The 22,480-nt window shown below is 45.1% G+C and overlaps 1 protein-coding gene across 1 annotated transcript in view; it reads left to right on the forward strand.

Moving 5' to 3' along the window:
- Window positions 1–9,353: 9,353 nt before the first annotated feature.
- Window positions 9,354–22,480, forward strand: part of PKP3 (plakophilin 3) — a 166,376-nt gene continuing 153,249 nt past the window's right edge. Inside the window, exon 1 of the mRNA XM_086957694.1 lies at window positions 9,354–9,507. Coding sequence (XP_086813820.1) covers window positions 9,469–9,507 — 39 coding nt within the window. The 5' untranslated portion in view covers window positions 9,354–9,468. The remainder of the gene's footprint in view (window positions 9,508–22,480) is intronic.

Genomic DNA, 22,480 nt, shown 5'->3' on the forward strand with positions numbered 1-22,480 from the left:
GGTGGCCTTCCACTGGTCTGTGGAGTGTGGGCTTGGAGGGTCAAGCATGGGTTTGATGCGTGCTTGATTGTCTTTAAGAGCATTCTGCTTCTGTTGGCTGCCTCATTGATGGTGTTGACATAGCACTTGGCTATCTCTGATGAGATAAGCTGTCTTCCGTAATTGCACTTCAGAAGAGTATTTTGCTAGGTGTTTTGTTTCTCTTCCCATTCCTTTCTTGTCTGCAGATGGAAAATTGTGGATGGAAACATGTGCTTGTGTGTTTCAGTTTGAGTGTGGGTGTTTACATGGTTTTCTAGAAATCAGTTAAAGTCATTTAGAAGGGTGTTAATTTCAAAAACGCAGGTGGCAGATTGAGAGATGAATTTGAGCTTTAGGTTATTGATGGAGACATTTTTGAAGAATATGACAATTTGCGGTTCTTTTTTTTCTTGACCTTAGCGTGCTGGTCATGTGCCCCGAAGGGTAAAGTAGAAGGCAACGTGATTCAGTCTAGGGATTGGAAAGTTTGCTTTTGGCTAGCTGTTGATGTCGAGAAGGTAATGTTAAGGATATATACTTCCAACTGTCTTGGATTGGTGACATGCTGTACCAATTTGATTTTGTTGATGAGGTTGAGGGGTTGTATTTTGAAATTTCATGTTTTTGCTGTCTGTGAGGTTGACGTCTCAAAGGAGGACAGTGTGGACATGTAAAATGAATGAGGTGATGAGGAGACCTGAGAATTACTTTATAAAGTCCTTGGGGCATATTACCAAGTATTAGCGATAATTATTGCTATTGCTTGGTTAGAGATAAAAAATTATCGTCGAGCTGCGGCGATTTTTATCGCAGATAAACCTTGGTATTACCAAGGTTTATCGCAAATGCGATAAAAATCGGCAATAATGCATGAATATCGCTGAAAAGTCAGCGATATTCATGAATTACCGAGCTAATGCTCTTAGCCATGTTATCCACCTACCATTGGATAACATGGCTAAGAACTGCTCAGGGGCAGGTGTTAGCTTTTGGAGATATTCGCGCTTAGCGCGAATATCTCCAAAAGTTGGTAATAGGAGATAGCGATGTTAGCGACTGTTTCCAGTCGCTAACATCTTGGCACGCCCACTTTGCATGTCATTAGTGATAAATATCACTGACATGCAAAGCGGGGCACAAGATGGTCGCTATCTCCTACTAGCTGTCGCTAACTGGTGTTAGCGACAGCTAGGTAATACGGAGATAATTTTATCTCCGCTTTCTTGGCTTTTAAAGCTAAAAAAGCGGAGATAAACCCCCTTGATAATATGCCCCCTTGTTCTGTATGAGAAGATTCTCAGTGAGGTGGCTGGTGGCAGACTGAGTTGCAGATAGCAGAAAATTGAATGTCAGGAGCTTCATGGTTTAATGCTCACTTGCTAGGCTAGTGTCGAGCAACACTTATTGATAACAGAGATGCTTTGTCCCTTCTAATGTGGGCTACACATTGAATAATGTAGCTGATGAAGGACATCCAGGATGAGCGAGAATGTGGGGGGGAATATATTTCTGTGATTAAAGGGTGCATCAGGTTTGTGATAGGTAGTGAGGTCTGCAATGTTTGGAGTGTGGAGTACTGGAACGCATGGGTTTATGAGCATGAGTTGTCGAGTGTGTGTTTAGTAGTTTGAGGATGATGTGTACTTATGTGGTCTCAATTTGGGTATGATATTGTAGATCTGTAGTGTGGGCTGCCAGGTGAAGATCATGAGGAGATCTAACCTTGCTGTGCTTGCAGCGGTGTAGAAATTCTCACCCAATTGCCCTTCCTGGCCCTAACAGGCCCAAACAGATAATGTTCTTCTCTGTGTCCACTATAACCGGACCAAACAGGTGATGCATGGCCTTGCCTGTTTAAATAAACCTCTGTAGAGATCAGGCTTTTGTATATACGTTCTGCATCATTCAGCTCATGCCATATGTGTTCTAAAACTTGTCTTTAGTTTTGTGTTTCCTGTGTGTTTACACTATGGGACTTCTGCGAACACATCTTTCTATTAAGTTGCAACTAGAAAGAGTTGTATAGTATATTTCATATTTATTATGTACGTCTCAAGGTAGTACTTTAGGATTCAACATGGTGGATCTAAAAAGAGATACAATATGTTTGGTACACCTCTTAAGTTACGTGAGCTCGTTTTCATAGGGTGAAGGGCTTCTGCGACAAAGTGGTGGATGCTCCCTCTGTCAAACTTGTGGCTCGCCTGCTCTATTTAGAGTTGGTCAAAATGTCTGGTTTAAATTGTCCGAGCTTCAGCTGGCTGTTATGGTGGAAACGTTTGACAGATAGTCCATCTGCAGGGCCGGACTGGCTACTGGGCAGTTTGGAATGCTGCTGAGCTGGGGCTGATTTCGTTGATGGAGACCTGCATGTACTAAACGAAATTCATTTTGCTTTCATTATTTTGAAGCGCACGCAGGTCTCCGTGAACGAAATCAGCCCCCACTGCAATGAAATCAGCCCGCAGCTCGTCCGCATTCCAAACTGCTCGGCCCTGTCCATCTGCTAAACAGACTTCTGTTAATGTGCATTAAAATGACCAACCTATATTGGGCAGTTGTTCCAAATTACATTTTCCTTTTCAAGGCCTCGAGGAAAACCTGGTTGTTCCAAACAGGAAACAAAAGTAATGACCCCTATGTGCTGGGAGAGAATCTTGCAGCTCTTAAGAGCCATTTGTGTTTTTTATTTTTCTAGAAGAATGTCACTAACTGTTATTTAAAACAAAAAACTTTGCCGAGCTGGTGCATCAAACATGTTGCCCTCTTGGCAAAGATTCAGTGTCGCCATTGGAGTTGAAGTGGCAGAGGTTACACTGCAGGCACAGAGATGAAAACATGCCAGGGGAGGTGTAAAAGTGGTGCAATGAAGAGAAATACCTTGATTTCTCCCAAATGTTTTCCTCTTTCTATGTGTGCTGCATTCCGCAGCACACATAGAAGGCGGAAAACGCCATCAATGACTGTTTTTGTGCAGGAAGTTGTACCTTCATCAATTATCCCTTGCACCATGAGGATAGAGGAGAGCACGGGGCTGTGTTGCATCCTTCACTTTCCTAATGATGCTGAGCGGCTCAGCAAGATGGCTTCCAGCGCCGCGCTGCGTCATTGTCTTGTAAATATGCCCCTTGGTTTGGTGTGCTGGTAACCAGTGCCAAGCAGGAGAATATTAATACTGAGTGTGAACCGGCAGCAACTTTTCTCAGCTGCGGTAGCACCAGATCTAAGAGTCAGGCCTAGGCAGATTCGGCATACATCGTTCTGCACTGTGTGAACTTGGGCTGACTGACTGCTGGAGAACATCAAAGGCTAACAAGCGTCTTGATTAGAAAGTGGAGTGGTGCCATCAATGGCAGAAAAACAAGTGAGGATGCAAATGCTCAAGTCAATGCAAATAGATAACATCCACTGTTTTGGTCACAACAAATGTTTTCAGTCAGGAGTAGGAGGGGAGTGCTCAGGAGCATGGGCGTAACGATGCAAAGAGCATCTGATTTTTTTTTTTTTATTGATGCACTGTAGTGTGGCAGGGTAGATCTTGTTTCCCTTGGTATAGTGTAGACCAGAGTCTTACAGGCACCTCTCCCGAGGAGTCAGATGGCATCGTAGCTTGAGGCCTGCTAGGAGAACGGAATGTGTTTTGAAATTTGTCTAAAAGTTATTTTTGTTCAGATTCCATGTCAGCCTCCAGGCACGGAGCTCCAGAAAACACTGCAGACTTTATCTATGCGAGCAGCTGGATAGGAGGGACCCGTATGCAGAATACACTAAACAAAGTAACCTAGCTATGCTGGGAAGGTGATACCCATCAAGAGAAGCAGGAATGTTAAAATCACACTGGACAACACTGGAGGGAGCATAACTAATCATTGAATACAGGAGACCTCTCTATATGGGTGAGGCAGGGAGGGGCTGACGCAATACAGAAACAACCATAAGTCCAAAAACAAGAAACAAATGCAGTCACTGAAAATCGGACACCACTTCCAGGAAAAGAAGACAGATGCATATGCAGAGATGCACGGACACACACATCCTTGGAGCAGTCAAGGAACACAGGGACACCCATATCCAGGGTGTGGAGACATATCGAATCATAGTAGAACCTAGGGGCATCGGCTGTGGCGTGCCACAAGGGGCATCCCTGAGGCCCACACTTTTCAACGCACATGTGTCATCTTTAGCGAAAATCAGTAAAAAATGGGGTTTCAGCATTTGCTCCTATGCGGATGATACTCAGTTGATGGTAGCGCTTGAGGAAAGGCACGATGACACCAAAGCAAAACTGAAAAACTGCCTCACAGAGATGGCACAATGGATGTCAGAACACTGCCTGAAATTAAACGCAGGGAATTCAGAAATCCTGCTCTTTGGTGGAGCTAACTTGACTTGGAATGCCACTTGGTGGCCACAAACCCCCGGAGATGCCGCAGCACCCAAGCAATGTGCTAAAAGCTTATTCATCCTTATTGACAATATCTTTTCCATGAAGGACCATGTTCAGGCACTATGTGGAAGGGGCTTTACAACTCTAAAATTGCTAAGAAGACTCTTTCCATGGATCCCAGTGGAGTGCAGACAAACAGTCACACAGGCCCTGCTTAATAGCAAGCTAGATTATGGCAATGCTTTGTTCGTAGGCATGGCAGACTACCTCTTTACACGCCTACAGGTACTACAAAACGCTGCAGCGAAGCTGGTATGTAATAAAAGCAGACTGAGCTCAGCATCCATGTGCATGAAACAACTTCACTTGCCACCCATGCGACATAGAGCAGTGTTCAAGCTACTCAGTCACGCACATAAGGCACTACACTGTAGTGGACCAAGAATTTTACAGAATAAAATACAATTTTACGCTCCTACTAGGTGCCTATGGTCACTCTACCAAGCGCAGGCCAGGAAAAAGCGCATAAGGAAAGTGAGGGCAGGAGGACGTTCGTTCTCATATTTGGCAGCAAAAAAGTGGAATGAACTACCTCAAGACCTACGGCTTACAGCAGATTATTCGTTTTTTTAGGAAAAAACTTAAAACCCATCTGTTTCCTAAAACCTAATATCTGACAGATCCACTAATCCTGCTGGTAACTGTACAACGAATTCTTGCTACCTAGCGCTGTGATATCCCCGGGATGATTGTTAGCGCTCTATAAATAAATAAATAAATGTCTGTTCCGAGACACCCGCATCCAGATAAAGATGTACTGTCACTGAAAGCTGATTGTAGGCCCCCATACCCTGGAAGTGGGGGCAATCCAACTCATGGGAGGGCAGACCTAGGTAAACACTCAGGACAGCTTAGAGACTCCGACATCGACGGAGGCGAGGCCTGCTTGCATGCTTAAATGTATACATTTGTTGAGAATGCACAGCGACACCCTCATCCAGGGAAATGAAACATGTTGACACTGAAGGTGAGAGACACCAGCCTCCAACGACAAAAGACATGAGGTCACTTGGGGTGAACAAAGACATCCAAATGCAGGCGATGAGATATGTGTCGTCACTGGAAACACCAACCTGCAGGGAGATCAGACATATAGAATCCCTGAGGGTGCACATAAACACCTACCTCCCGGAAAATAAGTCACATAAATTCACTGAGAGGGTACAGAGGTTCCTGCGCCCAGGGTGAGGAGACATAGGCAGTCACTGAAAGTGAATACAGACCCCTAACTGCAGGGTGCGGAGACGCTCAGCTACAGGGTGAGGAGACAGACACCTTCAATGAGGATTCATAGAAACACCCCCATGGACAGCAGGAGACATATGTAGTCATGAAACACATCAGCACTTGTACTTAGAGAGAAGAGACCTATCGAATCATCGACGGATCTGTAGACGCGCCCACACCCAGTGAACGGAGATGGCTGCGGTCACTTAGGAAGGTCATTCTTGCCGGCTTGAACTGGCCTTTCCTATACAGAGGCGTGTAATGAAATACCTCGGTTTTCCGGCTTGCCACAGGGCAGGGGCGACTCCAGGCTCATGGCAGCCCTGGGCAGGGAGAGTAGGTAGGGAGCGCTGGATGAGGGGGTCCGGGCGGGGCGGAGCACGGAGGCCAGGGAAGAGGGGGGTCAGGGTGTTTGGAAGTGGAACCGAGCCGGAGGCCGCCAAATCCATGCCAGGGGCCGCCACTCAAATATGTATCCATCCTCAGAAGATTATTATATTAAGGATATATACTGGCGTGGTGGCCCCTGGGGTTTGGTGGCCCTGTGCAGGTGCACAGCTTGCACATGCCTAAGGCCGCCCCTGCACAGGGAATTTACTGGTGCGGTGCACCAAAAAGACTGCATATTACCTTACATTTTTAATCCAAGATTTAGGGGTGTTCTCACCACAGGTTGAGTTAGGTTGATTCACAAGAGACCACAGCAGTTTACGAAAGTCACCGTAGAGTTATTTCAGGCAGCTGCATGAAATCTGAGGCAGGCTTGTGATTTTCAGAGTCTCGCTGCGGGAGCGCCAGGGCAGGCTTTGTGTCTGACTATGGGAACCGCATTGCTTCCTAGGCCTGCCCCGTTGCTAGGGTTTCGAAGCCCACGTGGCCCACAGGCCTCGGTGAGTGTGAGAATCCTCTGTGGCGCTCCTGGGAGGGGCTGGGTGGAGCCCCTAGCAGCCAGCGTCACATGCTGACTCTTCAAGTCGCTACCTGCCCCTGGTGAGTGTGCGCTGCTGCTGTTCCACCTTGGGGCAATCACAGTCACGACACAAAGCAGTCTAAAAAATTACATTCGATTTCATTTTATTTTAGTAACAGAATATTGGGTAAAACATGGATTGATGTAGGTGGAAGCGAGGCACTATGAGGTAAGAAAATCAATCTAGGAGTCTGGGAAGTAACTCCAGGGGGGGAGAAAATATGTTAACATTAGAAACAAGAGCAGAGCCATGAGAACTGGCTGTTGCAATAAGAACAAGAAGTGGGGATAACAGTCTTGTGTGGGCAAGAAGAACTGTGTGTAGGCAACGTGGACAGGGTGTGAGCGACGTGGCCCTGTGTATGCAACGAGAACCAAGGCAATACAATGCTCGGAGAGTCATATATATGCAGACCCATGTGTTGGATATGAAATGGGAAATAAAACCATGCATGGTCAATAACATGGGCAAGGAGGCTCAAGACAATTCATAGAAAGCAGCGTGTGTGCACTGAGAACCATCTGTGGGCAATGAACATCAAGAACTGGTATGGAAAATCATACGCTCGAGGTGGGTACCATGTGTGGCCAAGTGACCATCATATGTAGGCAATGAGACCTCTTTGTGGACAATTACAAGCAATTAGAGCCATGGATAAATAGTGTGAGCTATCTTTCGGTAATAAGAACTACAACTTACTGAGAGGACAGTGAGAATCAGACGCGAACACTTGGAATATAATACAGGCGTAATATTTTAGAAAAATAAGGGCAATGACAACCACGTGAAGGCAATACGTACTATGCATGTGCAAAAGGTGCATGTATGTGGGCAAAGAAATTCAGACTTGGTTGTGAGAGCTATGCATGGGCGAAAAGAACACGTGTTGTCTAAACATAGAGAATCATTGATAAATAAAAAGATCCATTAGTAGATAAAGAAAACTAGTTATAACCAAAAAGAACACAGCTAGGGGGTGCTTAATTTGAGCCAATTTTTGTAGGGTGGGGCACTCATTTTTGTGTACCAGCACTTGTTTTTTCTCCTCAGACGTTCTTCTAGAAAATGAGGGGAAAATCACAAAAAGGGCAAAAAGAAGGAGGAAGGGAATGACAGAAAAACAGTTACAAAGAAAGAAAGCATGAATGAAAAAGTGAGCGAGAGAAAGAGTGATCTAAAGAGACAGTATCTGATGGATGAGAGAAGCAGGAGGCTGAACCAGAACTTCACTGCTTTAGTATTCAGCATCCCCAAAATTTGGAAGCACCACCGTGGACTTTTGAGCAAAACACTTATTCTTGTACAAATGAATCACTTCTCGTAGTCAAAGAGAGTGTGCAATGAAAATCGTGTGCAAACGAGAACTTTATGTGAGTGGACGATGAACTGCATGTAGGCAAAGCACAGGAGTCATCTTAAGATCCTCACTCCACTGCACAACATACAAACCTGGCACTGCAGGCCCAGAACCAGAATGTGGCAAAATACAGGCAATACATATGATCGCCTGCTCACAGAGAGCACAACATGCACAGCTCAATTATCTGGCAACAAAGCCAGCGCACAGCATGCCAGGCTTAAGTATGTGTCTATGGATGAGGAACGAAACTCCATCTTGGAAAAAGAGCCAAGATGGACCCGCCTTCAAAGCTAGGATTGGAAGTTGGATGGCACGTGGCTAGATCGAGCCCAAGCTGAGCTAACAGATGATTCTCCGCGCCATCCTTATTCCTGTTTATTTTCATGTGTGTTCTGGTGTAACTCTGTTCTCCAGGTCTGACTAGCTAATGCTGGCCTCCTCACGAATGTGCTTCTGAGATGGACCCTGATTTCAGAAGGAGTGTAGGTAGGCAAATCTTCACCTCATCTTTCAAGAACTCTTCCGTCCCTCAGGATAACTGGAAATATGTTTTGCAGAAGCCCAGGAGGCGCATCTCTCGATGGCGAACTCCGGTTCAGCTGTAAGTATTGTTGGCTGCCCCAGAGAGCACCCCGGATCTCTGCAGCAAAGGGATCTGCTAGACACAGCTGTCACAGTGAACGCTGTTGGACAGTTCTGACTAATATGACATTGGGTAAAGGACTTTTAATTTGCATTTTGGCTACAAAGGGTCACTACCTTTTCTACATGTTGAGCCAGAGAATGAGCAAATCCAACTCTGACGTGCCTAAAAAGTCTAGATAACAAATTAGCTTAGTGCAGACATCTCTTCCCTTCTTCTTCATCCATGCCACCCTCGCCCTTGTCAGTGACTGACTAGCTTAGGGAATCAAGAAATATCCTAATGGAGGGGTGCCTCTGAAAAGCTGTTGAAGCTGGTACGAGTCAGCGACAAGTCGGTAACACTGTACTGTTTGGAAATCCCCTGACTGACTTACTGGCCAGTGGTATCTACCCCCGAGAAGAATGTGTGGTGCCACATCGACTGCTCTGGTGGCAACTGGCCAAGAGTAGGCTCTCAGCGGACAGGGACGTCCTCCATTGCATCCTATCCACAGAGACCATTGAGCCTGATATACTAAGCCTGCTGTTATCCAATAGGCCATTCAACTTTTCACACAAAAAAGTCTAAGGTTTCCTTTGAACCTTTGCATATAGAAAAGAGAGTGAACCGGTTGGGTGACATCACTCGATGTTTCATCGCAGGTAGTGCAGCTGTGTGCTATTTAATTGTTCAGAGTTGGGCGTGGGGAAAGCAACCCTCCTTCCCTCCCAGGCATTGCACCCCAGCTCCCAGAGCCGACTCAGCGCTTGCAAGACTCGGAACCGCCACCGCTGCTGGCTTCTCCAACCTCTCCAAGATGCTGACGGCGGCCCGCGAACCCTCAAGCCAGCCAGATGTAGGTCCCACTGTCTGTCTTTGGGGCTTGGAGGGTGGTCTTCTTTTGGGGTGGGTTGGCAGTGTGACTGTGAGGTGCAGAGGGACTTGTCTGGGGTCGAAGGCCCTGTGGCAGCCTTGGCTGAGGGATCCACCTTGTGTCTCCCGTGGAAGGTTTTACATGCAATGCTTGCGGCTTCCTCAGCTCATGCAGCCGATGAGGTAGGAATGGTGCAGGAGGGGACCTGGGGCAATTGGCAGGGGCAGTATCTCCTAAGTGGTCTCCTTGTAGGAGGGACCTACGTTTTAGATCTCTAAAGGACCAGCTATTGATATGTAATTCAAAGCCCAATAAACTGTTGGTTCTCAAAAGGTGGTGAGGTGAGTTTGAGCCAGGAGGGGGTTGGAGCCCAGACCCTGGTGGTCTTCGCCTTTAATGTGTTTTTTTTAGATGGGAGGTAGGAGGGGCTTTATCTCCCTTGGCGGGATCGTTTATGCCTTTTCAGTGAAAGACAGGATCGGACGGCTGATCAAGGATCGACAGCAGCCCTCCCAATCCCGAGGCACTGCAGAGTCAGCGTTTACTGTTTCAGGCCGAGGCGGGCTCAGGGGACCCCTCCTGCTCACGGGGGAGCTCCAGACTGCAGTCAGGTCCCGTGGGAGCCTCTAGGCTTGTTCAATGCCGGTCCCAGGGTTTGCTGCTGTCCACTGGGGGGCGCAATAATACCTGTCAGTCGCTGCTAGAGATCCAGTGCTCTGATGGGGCAAACTCAGACAGGAGAAATTAAATGGACTGTCAGGTGACATCAGCTGAGGTCGAGATGTGAGGGGGAAAAGGTGTTCAGAAGTGAGGAGGAGACTTGAGGCAAGGGAAAGGGACAGACAGGAAAGAGCATAGGAGGTGAAAAATGGGGAGAAGAGAAAGGAAACGAGAGCGAGGAGAGGAAAATGGAACTGATATTATGAGGCAGGAAAATGAGAAGTGAAGAAGAGGAGGAAGGTGACGAGAGAAGGGGAAAGGGGAATGAAGTGGCGCGGAGTCCCGTCAGGTAAACTGGAAGCAAGCCAGGTTGGAGATAAGTGGAGATGTCGAGATGAGTGATAATGTAATACACGGAGAAACAGTAGTTTCAGAGAGAAGGGTAGGCGTGAAGAGATGAAGATGAAGCTAATGCAATGGAAGAAGGGAAGGTGTGGGGTGAGGGCAGGCAGACCTCTATGGAGAAGGGATGGAAACCGGAAGGAGAAGGAGGGAATGGAAGTTTAAAGATTCAGAAGAGGAGAGAAGGCCAAACTGCAGAGACCCATGTGGCTTATTCTTAAATGTACCTTAGAACACCGACAGAACCTTTATGTTGGTCCTATAGCCACCTATAGTCTTCTTCAATGCTTTTGTGGTTTTTGGTGTAGTTTGCACCCCCCTGGGCCGGATAGTCTGTTTGCCCTTAAGTGGGAACACTTCTTGGTCCTTAGTCTTTATCCAGTCTGTGGTAATGTTGGTATTGCCTCTATGATTCCTTGTGATGTTGGCATAGTCTGTTCTCTCCCTGAGCCGATTGACGTATAGTCTGAAAATACCTTTGGTATGATTTGTAACAGGCCACATGGTCATGTTTGTGTGGTCTGTACATGATTTGTGGTAATGTTTCTATGGTCTGTGCACTACCTGTGTTGAGTGGTGCATACTTCGTGCAGATCTGTGGCAATCATGGTGGATTTTGTAGTGTCCCTACGATGATGTTGGTGTAATGTATACATCATGTGGTTATTTTGCCATAGTCGGCATGCAAAGTGCTTTGCAGTTGTATGTTTTCATCATTTTATGGACGCATGTATTTACCTTGGCAGTATCAGTAAGCTCTTTGTAATGTGTAATATTGGCACAAGTCAGACAGGTATTGTAAAAGTAAATACACCCAGTACTTACATTAATATACAAATTATAATGCTGTACTTTGCACTTGTTTGTCTGTTTAGTGGCTAGTGTGGTGTTGTTTTAGGGGTTATGTGTCATCTGCTGCTGTCTGGTTCTTGAGCAGTGTGGTGTTGTTTTATGGGTGATGTGTCATTCGCTGACAGGTACAGACACATTTTGTATCATCTCTTCTTTTCATAGCAATTCAAGAACGATCTGGTTTTTTTTTCTCCTTTGGACCCAAGACATTTGTATGCGCCTTATGCGTGTTGTATGTGTATGTGTTTGGATGGAGAGTGGTTTGTTGGAGGGAGGAGCAAGTCTCAAACTCTATTTTATAAAGCAGTTATGGCGAAATGTCTGCAATGCTGTACTCCCCCACGTCACAGTGCTGTGATAGAAGGATGTATGTCCCATTACATTGGACTCCAAGTGCTCTGATGCATGTCCAGTATTTCATGTAGTGCTTCATACTGGGGGCTAGGTTTGTTCTAAGGATTCCCCTGTCATGTTTGCCACAAAAGAAAGCTGAGGCAGGGGATATGGTGCAATCAGCTCTTGACTGCGCAATTTTAGTCAGGCCCAGGCTCTGTGGGTGACTGCTTGGCACCTTACCTTATACACATCTCTGTGGGACTCCTGAGGCTATGGAATAGGTCTATATGTGCTCTGGTACAAGACTCCAAGAGATAAGAGCTGTGAAAGAGACTGCAGGGGCTGTGATAGAGGATAAGAGTGATATAAAACATGACTCTAGAGCTGTGACATGGGGCTCCAGCAGCCATGTAAAATGATGCCTCCAGGAGCCGTGTTAAATGACGCCAGGAGCTGTGATCTAGGGCTGGGAGAGATGTGACACAGGACTTTAGTAACTATGATATAGAACTCTAACTCTAAAACTGAATGGGGAAAAATACAGAGGTGGTGGTGAGAAACAACCCTACAAGGTGGATGGAGAATCACTGGCCAACCTGTTTGGGCAGCCAACCCACCCCAAATCAGAGGTGAAGAGCTTGGGCTTCTGGCTTGATGACAAGCTCACCATGACAACTCAAGCTAAAAAACTAGCAACAGCGTGTTTTGACATGCTCAGAACATTGAGAAAGCTTCTTAGATGGCTAACTGAACCAACATGCAGAATAGTGGTGCAAGGATTAGTCATCTCACACCTTGATTATGGGAACTCCCTATATCTGTGAAGTCCAAAGGCTGTCATAAAAAGATTCGAGGTTACTTAGAATGCCCCTGCTCGTATAGTATGAAAAATACCCAAACATCAGTCTGCCCTTTGACCCTGGCAAGCCTGCATTGGTTACCAGTGAGTAAAGAATACATTTCAAAGCACTCTGCTTAGCTCATCGAGCAATGTATAAAAAGGGCCCGATGTTAATTCAGAGACTTCTTTCACCCTATAACACCACAAGAATGCTGCGCTCTACTAGCGAGCAGAAGTTAACAGTATCCAGGACAAAGAGAACTAGGAGTGGAGAAGTCCCTTCACATTCTCGACCTCTAAGCTCTGAAATGCACTTCCGAAACATATTGGGAAACAGAGTCCGAACCTAAGTTTAGGAAACTGCTAAACACATCCTGTTTAACTAATCTGGGTCATTCAGACATCTCCTGCTGTTGGCCTAGAGCTGGTAGACCCTTCTGGGTAGCCATGTGCTTTAGAAAACCTCACATATGATTCAGGACTCTAATAGCTGTGATATATGTTTCCAAGAGGTGTGATACAGGATACCAAGAGGTGGATGAGACATGATGTAGGGCAGCTAGACCTTTGATCAAATAGTGTAAGGCCCATCGGATGGAGGACTGGAAGTGATTTGATTTAGGTCTCTGGGGACTGTCATATCGAACTCTGTGCAATGTGAGTTGCATAACTATTTATTTTTTTAGGGTACATTTCCACAGCTACAGGATTTGATATAAAGGGTTGCAAATATTATGATATATAACTCCACGAGCTGTGTCAGAGGTTTCTAAAAACTATGATAAGGAGTCAGAGAGCTGTGATACAGGAAGTGATGCGATGAAGGACTTGAAACGCTGTTGTTGGGACTGGAATGTGCTATGCATGGTGTACAATCCGATTCCAAAACAAGAGAGAGGGACTGGGGTTTTTGTCAGGTCCAGCACACGGACCGCTGCAGTAGTGAAAATACAGAGTGTCCTGTCCCTAAGTGGGAAGCTTGGTCTGGTTCCCCAGCCTTGTGCCCAACTGCAAGTATCTGGTATCCTGGTTTTTAATTTAAGCCCTTGCCTAACACCAATCTAGTGCCAATAAAGAGGCCTAGGCCTGGCATTCGGTATGTGAGATCCTGGAAGGGCCCTGGCCCTGGAAGTGCACACCAAGCATGCCCTGTTTTCACTGACAGCGGACTACTGTTCTTGTTATATGTTTTGCATCTAAAGTGTTGGCAGCCACATACATTGATTTGTGAACTCATAGATGTGACCAGACCTTTTTATTTGTGTCACTGCACTGAAGGCCCACTTTATATAAAGTTCACTTCTATTGAAAAACCCAGATCTTGGTGCTAACATCCCAAGAGTATGTTGTGCCTTTATGGTACATGCATTATGGATGACCCTGGCCTGGCCTTGTGCACAAGATGGAGTTGAAATAGTTTTAACAGATAATGGAATTGTAATGCTGACATTCCTGAAGCTGGAAGGATGAAACTTATTATAAGCAATTGGATTATTATTTGGAGTGGGTGACTGCCCAATTCAAGAAGTAATCACAACTCTTCTCAGGATGAACCCTCCAAGTCACTGAAATCACCTAAGCTCAATTTCCTAGTAGCTATTGCACAGAGCAGACAGGCTTAATTTAGAGCAATGTGTAACGTAGTTATACAGTACCAAAAATGTAATAAAGTAAAAACTGGAGATATGAACATTTCAGCCCTAAAAAGCACAAAACACCAATAATAATTAACGTTCACTGTACACCGGGAACCAGGCGCAATTTCAGGCTGGAGGGCGTGTTGGATATACCAACCAGGTTTGTCCTGGTCAATGACTTTATCTACTCATTTAGTCTTTTAAGTCCCAATCCACCACGGGAGTACACTTTTAAAGGCCCCAAGAACCTTGGGAGAGGTACTCAGAGACTCAGGGTGTCAGGCAGAGGCCAACAGCATGGTCCAGTCCAGGCCCAATTGTCACTGATAAGCTAGGTACGTGCGTAAAAAGGCCTTTTGCAGCTTGTTTTTTCCCTGTAACCACACCGGAAGTCCGCCAACTGTTGTCAGGGGTACACGAGGGAGCAGGTCCAGTTATTCAGGCTCCTCTCAGGTGACAGTCCTCTTTTGATCTTCCCAAGGTCCAGAAAGTGTTCTGATGTAGGTGCCTGAAGGTCCCACATTTATGTCTGGCATTAGCTATTGGGTGGGGGTGACTCCCGGCCTCTCCCTAACCAAAGTCTTGCCCCACTGCAAACAGGCCAAAAATGCCATGTGTTAGGGCATTTTCAAGATGATGAAAATCTTCGGCCACACATTAATTTTGGGCTCTGAGGGCTAGGGTGTTTGGGGGAGTGTACTATGGTAATCCTAGTGTCCACCCATATCTAACACTAAAATCCCGTTTTGGAGCAGGTACTGTAACACAACAAACCCAGAGACAGAAGTCTTTTCACTTTCCCTTGAACGGTGTCCATTGTGCCGAAAGCCAGGTGGAGAATGCTCTCACCACTTTGTGCAATTGTTGTGGGTGTACCAGGCTGAAGACACCCCTGGTTTGACGAGTAGTACTCTACACGAAGGCTGTGTCTGGAGGGCAGCCTAGAAAGGACACTTTAAAGGAGAACCACCCTAAACCAGTTGTGAAAGTGCAGACAGTGGAGCCACATCTCCTTTATGCTTTTATTGTATAAACGTGGGACTAGTAACCCTCTAGTTCCAAGTTTTCTTTGACCACGGAATAGAGTGCTCAGCAGAGTACTCAGAGACCTGCTGTGCAGCCAGAGCTGGTGTCTGCCTGACAGATGGTTTCCCAGGCTTGAGGGGACATCACATGTAGTCTTGATTTGCTGGAAGAAGCTGCCCATCTGACCTGAAATGCCTAGAAGCGAATTTTCCTGCTGATAGAGTGATGGAGCCCGACAACCCTGCAAGAGGTGTGACTGCCCATGAAGAGCCAGAAGCAGTAAGACCACGGTGCTGGTAGGGTCTGCCAGAAGATGGAGGATGAAGAAAAGCAATCTGTGTGCTCCAGGTGTAGAAGGGCATCAGACTCTCCTGGGACGTGGTTCCGGGCTGTAGCCACAGATCTGCGGCTACAGATGCTACTGCATCCAAAGAAGTGTGCCTGTGGCTGTTCACACCCTTGAGACCAAGAGAAGTGCACCCACGCCTGTCTATGCTGCTCTCACTAACAGACATGTGCCCACAGCTGTTGGCAACACAGTAGTCAATGTAGTACTTCTGTAGCTGTACCCCATGCCATTGTGACTCAAGTGTGGCAAGACATAGCCACATCACCCCACCACTGGCAGTGCCCAGGAGAGGGCAAGAAGTCGACTGTGACCTGCCCCGTCCCAGGGGCCAAATAACTTCCACATACTTGTACTTCCACCCACCATAGCAGTTGTCAGCTATCATATGGCACAACCCCTCTAAAAGAGGCTTTGCCAGTGGGAAGTGTGCACCTCTTTCTAGAGTCTAAACCATAGGAATGACCCTCCAAAATCCAGAGAAGCAGGGACACCCGAGGGGATGAAGATGAGGTGTAGAAGGGTAGAATACAAGGCACACAAGCCTCAGCACAAGTGCTACCCCTGAGAAGCCTGTGACTTTTCACCACCATTACCCCTGAGAAGCCTGTGACTGCTCACCATCACTACCACTGAGTCAAGGGCTGTAGGGGATGTATCATACCCAGTTTGCAAAGCCATAGTAGGACAGACTCTGGGGTACCAGGGAAAAACAACCCCAACCCACGTGATTGAAGCCAGTAGCCCCTTTTTGCTCTGTACCCTACCAAATGGGGTCTGACAGATATGATATAGGGCTCTAAAAGCTGTGATACAGGACTCTATCAGATAAGATACATGTTGCTATGACTCGTGATATAGTATCAAACTGATATGTTACAGGGCTTTATGAACTGTTCCATAGGTTTCTAAGTACTCCAAGAACTGCCACATTGAACTTCAAGAGGTGGGAAATTAGACTCCAACTGTGATGACATAAGAATAAATGTGATTTGACAGAACCCTGTAAGTTCTCCAATACATGAAGCCAGGAGCTGTGATATAAGAGATTAACATATAGATTCATCAAAGTCCCCTTTTGCGAGTCTGTATTAGCAATTATTAAGGAATCGCTATTACAGACTCGCAAAACGGGATGCATGTAGAAATCGCAATATTTTTTGCGATTTCTACTGCTTCCTTATTTGCGATTCGCAAATTGCGAATCGCAAATAAGGATGCGATTTCCCATTCATTCCTATGGGCCTAAAGGCCAATAGGAATGAATGGGGATGCAATCCTTATTTGCGAATAGCAATTAGCGAATCGCAAATAAGGATGCGATTTCAAGGGTGCCAGGGTGTCACAAGGACACCCTGTAGCACCCCTGAAATGGAAATGTACACTGATGTTGCGCACACACATGTCCAAAGGACATGTGTGTGTGTAACATGCAACTTAGATGAATGCACTATAGTGCATTTTTCTAAGTTTTCGCTATTTACCACGTAGTTAGACTTTGCGGTAAACAGCGGCCCCGGATTGCGAATTCGCAATTTTAAAATGGTTCATGCATTGCATATAAGGAATCGCAAATTGCGATTCCTTAAATGCAATTGCAATTTGAGAAATGGCAATTATTTGCGAATTTTCAAATTGCGAGTTGATGATCCATTGATGAATCTCAAATTCCATTTTTGCGGGCGCAAACGGCCGAATTTTGCGATTCGCACCATTTGCGCTCGCAAAAATGCTTGATGAATCTACCTGCAAGAGCTGGAAACTAGGAGCTATGACATAGGTCTCCAAGAGCTATGATATTCAATCCTAATAGCTGTCACACAGGATTGGAGGTGATGTGATACAGGATTGTAAGATCTGTGCCATAGGATTCTAAGAGCTTTGAAACGGTGTTCTATAAAGAGTGATATACGAATCGCAGGTCTCAGTAACAAGTGCCTTGGTACTTAACTTCCCTCTGAGTAAAATCCTGCTTGTACAGGGGTTGCAATTATGAGTTTATGCACCTAGTAATTACCAAGCACGGTAATGACCACAATCTGAAATACTCAATAAAGCTTGACAGGGCAAAATAACTAGAAAGGCTAACTGGAAAGGCTCAGTAAATACTGGCACATGGGGATTTTGGTGTGAAAGCACCTGCATGCTATGCCACATTTTTGAGTGCTGAATTTGAAATAGGGGATAATTATCGCACGCGAAAAATACAGAGATCTGATTGGATCCAACAATTATCGCCAATTTACCCGTGGTAATCGAAAGGAGGGCCTAAGTCCACTTGTAAAGAGGGCCTAAGTTCATTTTTTAGTCTCGCCTGCGACAACACATGAGCTGCATGCATCTCTTCATGTCAAAGAGACGGGAGCAAGCTACTAGGTAAAAGGTCACCTGTTTAGAATCGTTTTTGTCATGAAGATGGGACAATGTATGTAAAATGGGGTATAGATGACAGGACTACCCTAAAGGACATGACAGTCTTTGTTGCGTTTTCACTCCTACACCCTACCATCCCACTGTCCGTGTTGCCGCTTACCTCCCACGATCCCGTTTTTCGTTTGACCTCGTCTTTAGTTATCTGTGTTGTACCCCCGACCCACGCACCATAGGAAAAAAAAGTGCTATGGCGCAGTGAGTGCTGGTCGTGTCAAGGCACTTTTTAAAAATTCTCATGTCATACGTTTTTTCCAACAATTTTATAGCACTTTTTTCATGATTTTCAGCCATGCTGCACAGCAGCTACGCTGCTCTACAACATGGCTAAAAAAGACATTGGCACAGCTAGTATCTCTCACATAGGCGAGACCTATTAGCTTTGCCAATGCCTGTTCTTCGGGGGTATTAGTATTTATGGAAGCATATATGGTCATTTGTAGTATCTCTACACATATACTAGTTTTTTTATATTCAATAGTGTCTGGTTCTGCCTCCCATTTTGGGGAAATTTGTGGATCTGCACCCATGGTTTGGTGAGTCTGGCCTTACACCTTAATGTGGGCAGTTTCTCAGTTTGCACCTGAGATTTGCCTGCTTTTGGTCCCGCTCCCATGACATGTCATTTCTGCATATTTGCACCTGGTATAGCTTTTTCTGCCCCCAAACTACAGATTTTTGTAGTCAACGACTGTACCTCTGATTGGAGCATTACTGACTCTGGAACACTGGTACGGACACCCCTGCTTCTCCACCTACAATTTGGATAGTATCTAAATGTGTACCAATGGCCTGGCCATATTTTTAAATTGCCAACATTGTTTTAGCTGTCTGCTTCTGCACCCATTGTTTGCCCGGTTTATCATTATGGATCCCTCACTTTGGCAGTTTATGGAGGCAGTTCCAGAAGACCCTCAAGACATAGTTGAAGCATTTTATGTCTCTGTGCATTTTTGTTTGGAAGGTTCAGTTTCGATGCCTATGATTTGTGAATTAGCACATTAGGTGGGGCAGATTTGATCTCTCTTTGTCTTCTTCTTTCTCTCACACATACAAACACACACACACATACACTTTTTCTACACCCTTGGGTGTGACTTTTATTGGCAGTGCCCCTCGTTGTTTTGCATTTTATGAATATGTGGTTCCATGGCTGCATGACCATAGCATGCACTTTTCCTTAAGTGAAGGCAATGTCTGCATCTTCAAATGTTGGCCTCTGTAAAGTTTATGACTCGAAACAACTGGGTTTTGAGAAGTTCTTGGATTTCACACAATCTTTGGGCAGTATCTTTTCCCAACAGTTTCTATGTCTTCATCCTGATTTAGAACTATCCTACCTTTGTACCCCTTCTTGGATAGGTTCTAGCTCTGTGTCCTCTTGTTTGGGTAAATTCAACAATCTGCTTTTCACCCTCATGCAGTGCCTGTTTCTTCCCTCATCATAACTTGGGCAGATTCTGGCTTCGTACCTGGGGGCATATTATCAAGAACAGCGTTAAAATTATCGCTGGTTTAGCGGCAGAAAACTGCCGCTAAAGCGGCGATAATGGGCTTGATAATATGCCCTGGAGAATTCCAATAGAAGCCCATGTTCACGCCAGAACATGGACTTCTATAGGAATTACTATAAGTCAAAAAGGATATTCCCTTTGGGCGAATGAACACAGAACAGCTAGTTCTTACGGACCAGACAAATAACAATACATCAATACATAACACATGGACAAGCAGGAAGCAATGTGAACAAAATTAAAACCAAGTAAAAACACTCAAATAAAATTAATCTAAACAATTTATTAGTATACACTATATTTGTTTTTTGTTGCAGAGGATCATAAGTGACAGACACGCGGGAAGCTTTATCCGGCAGCGTTAATAGGAGACGCACGTTTGAACTACGGCGGGCTCTAACTTTTGAAGGCTCCTATCGTATTTTGTCTTCAAGTTTTCGCCTACATTGCCCGCACAGGAAGTCAGGAAGTTAAAAACACAGAGACTGCCTTCTGTCGGGTTGACCTAATATTAATATTAATACTATCTCTATATATGAGATATACATACCGCGTGTCAAGATTACAACATTAATTGACTACGACATTTTTAAACATTGTAAACGGGAGGATATTTCGCAGGACGAATATCTTTTCGGTGTGAAAGGAGGCTGAATACCCCTTATTCTGACCCTGATGGTTTTATCGAGAATTATTGGGAAACAACTATCTCTACTGTCCTGATGAAGGTGGTTTAACTTTGTACTCACCACCGAAACGCGTCGATGCATAAAGGAGTAATACATGGTCAAGAAAGAGAGGAAAATTCAGTATTATTGTATGAATTTAGTCCTCAACCTGTACCTCCTTTTGTTTACTGGAATGTTTCATTAATTGACTGTATACGTTTTCCGTTTTGTTTGTTTCCCATTTTTTAACAAATATAGTGTATACTAATAAATTGTTTAGATTAATTTTATTTGAGTGTTTTTACTTGGTTTTAATTTTGTTCACATTGCTTCCTGCTTGTCCATGTGTTATGTATTGATGTATTGTTATTTGTCTGGTCCGTAAGAACTAGCTGTTCTGTGTTCATTCGCCCAAAGGGAATCTCCTTTTTGACTTATAGTCGTTCACGGAACCCCGTCCCTTTGGTTTTGGGGTCCCTCTCTCTTTTATTAGAGCTTCTATAGGAATTCTCAAGGGCATATTATCAAGCCCATTATCGCCGTTTTAGCGGCCGTTTTCTGCCGCTAAACCAGCGATAATTTTTAACGCCGTTCTTAATAATATGCCCGATAGTTTTGTGTAGTCTCTGCATCCATAGTGTGGTTAGTTTCAAAATGTGCCTCTATGGTTGAGACTGAATGTTTCTGTCTCTGTGCCGCTGGTTTGGACTTATTATGGGGCATATTATCATTCACGGCAATAAAATTATCACCGCTTTAGCGGCAGTTTTTTGCCGCTAAAGTGGCGATAATGGGCTTGATAATATGCCCTTGAGAATTCCAATAGAAGCCCATCTTGACACCAGAACATGGGCTTCTATTGGGATTCGCAAATGCATATTATCAAGCCCATTATCGCCGCTTTAGCTGCAGTTTTCTGCCGCTAAAGCGGCGATAATTTTAACGCCCGTCCTTGATAATATGCCCTTCTATTTCTACAGCTATGCTGTGGATAATTTGTAGCTTTGTAGTTCTGTTGTAGCCAATTATGGCTCTAGGCCCTGATTAGTCGGCTTTGTTGTCTTGTTTAGACAGTTTACTGCTTTGACCCTCTAGCCTGGGCAGTTCTTGTTTTTGTATTCAGGGCATTAGCATGTTGTGACTGTTCAGCCTTAGTGTGGGCAGAGTTTGCCTCTGTCCTTTTGATTTAAATAGATTGGTGCCCAGACCCGCTTCCATGGCTGATTTGGCTCCCCTGGTTCGGACTGAAAATACAATTTGTTCAGAAAATTGATGCTCTGTCACTGTACACCTGAAAACAACCTAACCACAATATATATACATGGTAACAGACAATAAAGGGCCACATAATCTTTCAGTACAAAAGAACAATGTAAAAAGAAAAGTAAAACTGAAAGTGAAACTGAAATATAAAAAAAAACAGACAATGAATGTAAAGCTTTCACAAAAGGGAGACACTGCATTCAAAGCAAATGCAGAACGTAGCGCATTGATGACTGAGACATTGGCACTTCTATAGACCAACTCCACACGATTACACGTGCAATCTGATTGAAGCTGATGCTGGGCACGAGCAAGCTTTCTACCTTTGTATTTAGAAAATCTGTTTGAAGCAAGAAACAGTAAAAGAGATTGAACTTGGAGACTGTAACTGAGAAGGGCACGAGTTAGGTGTGATACAAGATATGAAAGCCTGTGCAGAACACTAGTCATTGGGTGAATGAATGTCTTTGATGTAGAAAATATATTAAAACATCCATCACAATAATAAATACATTAAATATATATTAACCCCTACCCTGCTGATGACGGAACCGCTCCGTCATCAGCTACAGTTGAGCTGTGCTGATGACGGAGAGGTTCCGTCATGGTTCAGCCGCCGCGCCTGCGCTGCGCTGATTTCGCGCCTGCGCGGGCGTTCTAATGAGCGGGGCGGGTCATGACGGAACCGCTCCGTCACCAGCATAGCTCAACCGCGGCTGGTGACGGAGCGGCTCCGTCACCAGCATGCGGCCGCCGCGCCCCTTTAGCGCTGCGGCGGAATAGCCGCCGCAGCGAAGGGGTTAAAAGAAAAAAAATATTTACAAATGCATCTACAAGTATATAGTAAGAGCATCATTTCAATCCCGCTTCCTTAAGACGACAATAAGCAGAATCTTAAACTTGTGTTAATTTCCCACTAAATTCACAATCTGTTGTGGAAAAACATTAGGCATCTGCCTCTTTAACAGATCTACAATTAA

This window comes from Lissotriton vulgaris, chromosome 2_1, assembly GCF_964263255.1.
Source record: "Lissotriton vulgaris chromosome 2_1, aLisVul1.2, whole genome shotgun sequence".
Lineage (NCBI taxonomy): Eukaryota > Metazoa > Chordata > Amphibia > Caudata > Salamandridae > Lissotriton > Lissotriton vulgaris.